General features: G+C 30.0%; 1 protein-coding gene across 1 annotated transcript; it reads right to left on the reverse strand.

The window, feature by feature from the left end:
• Positions 1–3,586: 3,586 nt before the first annotated feature.
• Positions 3,587–6,893, reverse strand: LOC127092479 (type IV inositol polyphosphate 5-phosphatase 9). The gene is made up of 8 exons (XM_051031358.1): positions 6,701–6,893; positions 6,436–6,611; positions 6,242–6,349; positions 5,646–5,991; positions 4,969–5,153; positions 4,270–4,378; positions 3,979–4,136; positions 3,587–3,874 (listed from the first exon to the last, which is right to left on the reverse strand). Exons 1-8 carry the CDS (start codon positions 6,719–6,721, stop codon positions 3,637–3,639), a joined length of 1,341 nt encoding a protein of 446 aa, XP_050887315.1. The 5' UTR covers positions 6,722–6,893; the 3' UTR covers positions 3,587–3,636.
• Positions 6,894–7,787: the final 894 nt, after the last annotated feature.

Below are 7,787 nucleotides of genomic sequence, written 5' to 3' on the forward strand. Positions count from 1 at the left end.
GAGCGATGAACTGTGAGAAGATTTGAGAAGAACTTTGCCTTGTCCGTATCCTTCATACAGTCACTACCAGGGTAATCTGGAGAGAGAAGAATCCCATTCTTTTTAATGGAATTTTTCAGAACCAATGACAACAACCTCAATATTGCAAGCTACCTAAAAATCTCAACCAAATTTTCAAGAACAATTAGTTTCAAGACGGTGTGTCCCTCAATCATTACAAATCCCTCATGATTAAGATTTGAAATCAAACTTGAGGTTGAAGATGCAAGAGTTTCGTTGCAAGAGTTTTTGAACTTTGAAAAAGAGAGAGTGATGGTTTTCTTTTCTTCACAAAATCACAATGTAATAGTTGTGTAAGTTGTAAAGGTTTTGATGAGAAAGAGATGACAAAAAGATTTTATATGTGCTTGAGATTATAAGCAGAAGAATGAATGGATGAATAAAGTTAGTTAGACATGAATCAAGAGCATTTCATGATTTGAGTCAAATGAGTAAGTGAAGTGAAACAAGAAAGAAAACTGATTTTGACCCATTTCTCAGCTGATTCGAATCAAGAACAAAGTATAATTCTAATAAAAACCTTGTGATCCGAATCAAGTGTAAATTCTGATTCAAATCAATTCAAACAGAGTCAAAAAATAAATGTGGAAAAACTTTCTGATTCGAATCAAATGTAAAGTATGATTTGAATCAAATCAAGCAGAGGTAACCCATATCATTTTTTATTCGAATCAAGTGTAAAGTCTTATTCTAATCACAAAGCTGCCTGATTCGAAGCAAGTTAAAAGTCTGATTCGAATCAAGTTAAAAGCCTGATTCAAATCAGAGTGTTTGCAATTTTTTAGTTTGCCTCTATCCAATTTGATTTGAATCAAGATATGTACATGATTGAAATCATGCACACAAAATCTCATTTTTTCATGATTTTCAAAATACTTTGAGAATTTTCTTTCCACCTAACTTGAATCAATAACACACATGGTTCTTATTTCACTATCTTATGCAATTGACTAAACGCATCATGATCAAGTTCAAATATAACCATTGGTTCATGCATGCTAAAAACGAATAGATTCAAACATGATTCATATATGATGTACAATGATGAAGGAGACTCAATAAATGAAAGTAAATGAAAATGAAAGCAATAAGACAAGCAACAAAGTCATCGTGTTAGGGTTCTCCCTTTGAATGTATTAGGGACATGCAACTATATTTTTCCATGTATTTATATCACTTATGCAATGTTATATGTATTAGTACCAGCATCTAATATTCTGAATGTTGGATTCGGAATGTTACACGCATGTTAGTTGGCTTAACCTATTCTCACCTCTATTTCAAATAGACAAACTAATGCTTTAAATTACTTCTAAAATATCATTCTTAATTATATAACTGTAGTTACATGTTAAAAAATTAAATTTCAAATATAAAATTAAACAAAAGAAAAATTCAGCTACCATTTATATTGTATTGATACATTAAAAATAATTAAAATTTAAGAGTTAATTTAGTTGAATTAAATCAATTGTATATATTACAAATTAATGGTATGATAAAAGACAAACACGTAAAAACAATATCCTTGTGTGTATTTAAAGACCCAAATAATCACTTAATCTACAGGGACATACTCAACAATCATATTCACTATCTTTCTAGATTATCAACATAAAATGGAGTGCTTCATCATAAATCTTAATATTGATTGTGTTGATTGATTATATAAAATTCGAATCTTTCGAATTTGGAATGTCTGAAACAATGCCATTTTTAGGAGATCAGTAGCAAACTCATGCTCCTTCTCTGATTGGTCTCACAACCATATTTTGTGTCTAAAGCAATATCGGTTTGAGCACCTATGTACAGGTTTTGGGGATTTGATAATGGCTCTAGTGTTTTCTTTTTAGAGGTTTATGTTTTTGTTTGATGATCGTCTCGGTGGTTGAGTTTCTAGTCCGTGTCCCCTTTTGTTAGGGCTATTCGGGGGTTAACACGAGGGATCATTTTTACTTTGGGAACTTTCTTTTATGAACAATACACATTTGTGAGAGACATGTCACATACTCATCTAAAATCTTAAGATGACAGGTGTATGGGTTATATCACTTATAAATCCTTAAGTCTTCACATTTCTAACCAATGTGAGACTTTCTCACACTACTCACACTTGTTTTTCTCAACATTCTCTCTCAATTGTGAGTCTATCCACAATATCCCCCCAGTGGAGGCTCTTTTTTTACACTTGCACCGTTGTTGACACTTTTCAACGGGTCATCTCCTACCTAGTAGAGAATTTCAATACAAATAAGTCGGTCCCTTCACTCAAACCAATTGTTCATGATACCACTGTTGGGGCTATTCGAGGGTCAACACTAGGGAGTATCTTTACTTTGGGAACTTTCTTTTATGATAAACACACATTTGTGATAGACACACCATATATTAACCCAAAATTTTAAGGCGATAGGTGTGTGAGGTCTCTCACTTATAAACACTCAAATCTTCACATTTCTAATCAATGTGAGACTTCTCTACACTACTCACATTTATTTTTCTCAACATCTTTGAGATGTGGTTTTGATTACCTAAACCTCTCTCCAGTGTTGTTTTGCTTTCGTTTGTCCATCCCGTAATCTCTTCTTTCTTAGTGTTTTAGTTGGACACATATCTTGTGCTTATTGAATTTACTTTATGTTGTATTTTTTGAGTTTTTACCCCTATATCTATAAATTATTTTTTCATTAAAAAAAAACTAGTAACACCAATAGGAATCAACAAGAATGGTGTTAGTGGTATTAAGAAAATGAGATTAAATATACAATTAGTTTTTTTTCAAAAGATTGAATATACGAATCTAGATCCGCATAAGATGGGGTTGGAGCACCGGCCTTTCTTTTTTTGGTAATAGGGGTTGGAGTTAAAGCATCTTATATGAATGCAAAACTACATGCTAAATATGCTTATAGTTTAATGTTTTTTCATAGAAAGACTGCACGCCACAACTATAGTATTCATCAGAGACACATTATTCTCACAAGTTGCATCTATAAAATCATATATCTACAAGAAAAACTTAACTCTTGCTTCATACCATTGAATGGAAGCAATATACACACATACTTATTCTTACAACTTGTGTTTATAATACTATATGTCTTGGAAAATTTTAACTTCATATCCTTGAAAACCATATATCTATGCATGTGGCTAACAATTTTTTGAAATTATTCTAGTAACCAACTTGCTCAATTATTGGCTTATAATTCATCGACTTTCATTTTTTAAATGCATATTTTTGTTTTTCTTATGTTTAAATATCATATAGTTGGAATATAATATATTTGAATGTTAGAGCTTCAAAATTTAAATAGAATAAACTAGTTTGAGATTAAAGTTTTTTTAATGCATGTACAATGACATATTTCCATCATCAACTAATTACATTCTGGATTCAATCCCTCAAACAACCACAAATTTTCTTACCTAAGATTTAACAGCGACAAATATTTAATAAAATACTATTTAATCACAGTTTAACTGTAACATATTTTTTAATTGTTTTTTACGTACAAATTCGTGATTATACAAAATAAAACATGTTTAGTATAATATATAAAACGATATTAATATTTACAAACGAAAACTTGATTGTTTTTTACATGCAAACTCGGGAGAAACTTGAAATACATTTTTAATTTGTTCAAATCTTTCCGACATAAACAAACTTGACAAGTTTTTGAATGATGATGAAACCTTTACTTCAGCTGTAAACAATGCCTTAACAGGCCTATGATCCGATAACTTTGATTCACTTCTTGAATACTCAATTTGCTTTAAACCATTGCCAAACCATATAACTCTATCACACCTAAAATGAAGATAAAAAAAAACACCAAAATATAAGAAACTTTGAAACTTTATATTATCAATCATGATTAAATATTAGTTGTATTAATTATGTCTCTTATATACCATGCTGGTGATCTTTTCTTTGCTGCTTTTTTGCTTCCATGATAACAACATCCATAGTACAAATCTGAATTTGGAAAATACTTGTAGGTTGGAGCAAATTTGATTGTCCCTTCATGCCAACCTCTTAAAATGTGTCCATTCACTAGCTCCATCTTTAGCTTCATTTTCATCATCACTATGTTAGAACAATATACAAATAAATATTCCAAGTCTTTATAATCTATACATATAATATATACTTATAATATAAATGCATGCATACATAGTACATAGACATGTATATATATATACCTGATCATTTTCTAATAGGGAATCCCAGTCTCTTTTTTCAACCAATAAACGTGTAGTTTCTTCCGGCATAGAAATTCTATAATTTAAATCTCCAAGCAATATTACATGACTGCATAAAATAATGTCAACATTAATTAATTTCTTAAAATAATACAACATGCATATTTTATCAAAAAATAATTATACAACATGTATATCAAAGTTAATTTATTTATTTAACTCTAAGTCGGCAGAAAGTTGCTTCACTTTTATTATTCACTAATTAATTACAATAGATCAAATGATTTTTAACTTTTTAATCATATCTTAGTTACTAGTTGAATTTTATATCTTTTAGTTTTTTTATATTTTAACTTTGTTTTATTCTATTTGGTAGTTCATGCATCTTTTTGTTGCTTTGTAATTAATTATCTCTCTGTCAATTTGATTACATTAAAGTTGATTAATTAACTAATCATATAGTTTAGTTTAAACTAGAAAGACAAATTCAAAGCTGGAAACTTCCAATAATAATGCTTCAATTGAACTTGAACAAATTGTTTAATTTTAACAGCAATAAAAATAGAAGAAAAAACAAAAAAATTATATTCAATATTATAGCACCTTGTTTTCATGACTTGTTGGGAAAGGAACATGATTATTAAAGGAACAAATGATTGAGGTTGATTGGTTGGACGGTTTCAAACAATTAATACTTACTCATGATCAAGAATCTTTCTTGGTAAATCCAAAAGAGTGCCTTTAGGAAAACTTGTCCTAGAAAATATTTCAGCAACGTTGGAATTTCTGTGCTTCTCATCTCCTTCCTTTCCACCAGAAGCTAGATGGCTGCATACAAAGCAGAAGCTTGTTTCATGTAACAGAAATCTCACAGATACTGAACCCTGCATGTTTGTCGAAGTTGTCGAACAAAAGAAAAACGTTAAAAATGAAAAATGATATCAAATACAAAAGTATCGGCTCAGATCCTCTGTGCAGTCAGTTCAACCAAATTTCACTTTGTTGGTTCGAGCTAGGTTACATGCTTTGGTTGAACTACTGTAACAAAGATGAGTCTGAGCCGATAATCAGTTCAACCAAAGTGGTAACAGCTTCTGTATTGAGGCGGTTTATATAGAAACTGTTTTCAATAGTAAAAGTTCTCTGTATATAAACTGACTCAATACAGATACTGATACCACTTGAAAATTTGAGTTTAAGACCTTGAGACGAGTACACAGACACGCGCCACTAGATTAAATGTTAGATTAATCTAAATACCGTTGGATTGATCTTATTGGACAGTAATGAGATTATTGGCTAACAAATACATACAAATGTAAATTCTAAGGATAACTAAAGTAAGATGAACTAAAATTAGGGTTTGATTAAGTCACCTTGTTGCCTAAGCAACCCATGATGCCACAACCAACACAAGAGACACATGGATGTCTTATGAATGGACTAAGGTCACTTCTAACCCACACAGATATCATTATACCAACCATTTGCTTGCTAATGATACAATGAAAATCTTGTGAGGCTGATTTGCACTGCTGACCTGGAATATTTCCTTTCAAATCTTGCTTTATATTATCATCATCACTTTCAATATCTTTGCAACAGTAGTGATGTGTTCTCTTGTTTAAAGCTTCTCTTATTAAAGAATTCCATTTTGTTGATATCTTGTTATCTTCTGATCCCAATACATTCGATGCTTTTAGTGGCACAATTTCTTGAAACCTAATATGTAATCAAACAGTTCAAAATTATTAATCATAAAGAACTAAACCATATATATATTTGTATACATGCATGATATTCATAATCATCTTTTCAACAAAGTTGAAATAGCGACGAAAATTCGGATACGGAATATTGTCAAATCCGACGCTAATTTTGTCGCTAAGTGTCAAAAGAGTCGAATCCAACGCTAATTTCGTCGCTAAAGGTGGAAGAAGTCAAACTTCTATGAAGTTATTGATGAAATTACCCGAATACATAGATATCGAATGACTTGCTGCATGTCTCCAACAAATCCTCAATATTCAATCCTTCATCTGGTGCAATTCCACCTATGTTCCATGTACTCACAAAAACCCTTCAATAAATAAACATAAAGAATCATCAAATATGGAATAGATAAGAATATAAAACCATTGCATGGTGATGTTTTTTTCTTCTTACTTGTACTTTTCGGTATCGCGATGATCATTAAGAATGGAATTGGTGGTAATAGATAACTGATCATCACTTGTGATACCTAATAAAGGATCTGTATAACTTTGATAATCTGCTACAAAATTTCTGCTTCCAAGTCTCTTATGGAGTATCTTATTAGCAACTAATGCAGGCCACATAACCTAAACAAATGATAAAAATATAAACCCTTTGGTAAGAAAATTTAAATGAAAATGATTTTAAAAAAAAGATGAGAAGTTAAATGATATACTTCTACTAGTTTTGCAGGCATGGTATAAGAAAAAGTGGTTTGAAATAATAATTAATATAAACTATTGATGAATTGAAGATATCATGTTGGTGTTGAGGAAGAAGAGCTTGAGAAGGAAGAAGACTTTTAAGGTGTACATTTTCTACATTGGTGGTTAAATGTTGTAATATATAGGGAACATTTGACATTGTGAGGGAAGAAAAAACATGGGTCATGTAGAAGAATTGAAATTTTGTGTTTGTTGAGGAGTAGAATTTATTGTTTTTCATATTTAAATTGTTGAAAATGAGTGCAAGTGGGAGTGTGGTCCATGCAAAAAAAAAATGGCAAATAGGAAAAAATATTAGTTGTTACATGCATTAGTTGCAAAAGGATTATGATCACATTGCGGCTAAATTCGTTTTGAGGAATAAGGGAAGGAATGAAAAAGGAATATGATTTTATTTTTTTTTGCTTGTAACACTTCTTACATCTAATTAGTGATCATTATTATTAGGAAGGGTTAAATATGTTTTTATTTCTCTTAAATATTTTAAATTTTATTTTTAATTCTTTAAAATATTTTTTTTAAAGAATATTTCTCTTAAAATTTATCACCCATATTTTTGGTCTCTCCTGTAATTTAGCGATGTTTTTTATAACTTAACGACTAAATTAGTGACGCTTTTAGGACGATTTAATGCTTAGTGACTGAATTAACAATAATTTTAACGATAATTTTAATATTAGAGAACAAAAATGTGGATGAAAAATTTTATGAGGACCATGTTTTTAAAGAAAATATTTTGAGGATTAAAAACGAAATTCAAAATATTTTGGAGGACATAAACATGTTTAATCAAGGTGTCATGAGAATTAATGGTTGTGTGCCTTTCTTTATGATAATCCTTTTATAGATTATAACTAGAGCATTTACGTACAATTGAAATTCATAATGATAATTAGTACAGTATATTATTTGATTTGTCTAGCTTATTTTAGAAAATTTAATATATACAATTAAGAAGTTATCTTCTTTACAAATAAATAAATGGTTAAATTTGAAGTTGTTGGTCAAGAGACATCAACTTTTAATAAGAAAATGATG

Source organism: Lathyrus oleraceus, chromosome 6 (assembly GCF_024323335.1).
Source record: "Lathyrus oleraceus cultivar Zhongwan6 chromosome 6, CAAS_Psat_ZW6_1.0, whole genome shotgun sequence".
Taxonomy (NCBI): domain Eukaryota; kingdom Viridiplantae; phylum Streptophyta; class Magnoliopsida; order Fabales; family Fabaceae; genus Lathyrus; species Lathyrus oleraceus.

Bases quoted from the DNA above. Each gene is read 5' to 3' on its own strand.
- LOC127092479 (XM_051031358.1), bottom strand. From the start codon at position 6,721: ATGCCTGCAAAACTAGTAGAA. The intron at 6,612-6,700 runs GTATATCATTTA...TCATTTGTTTAG, and splicing joins TGCCTGCAAAACTAGTAGAA to GTTATGTGGCCTGCATTAGT. The intron at 4,379-4,968 runs GTAAGTATTAAT...TATTTTATGCAG, and splicing joins AGAAAGATTCTTGATCATGA to TCATGTAATATTGCTTGGAG.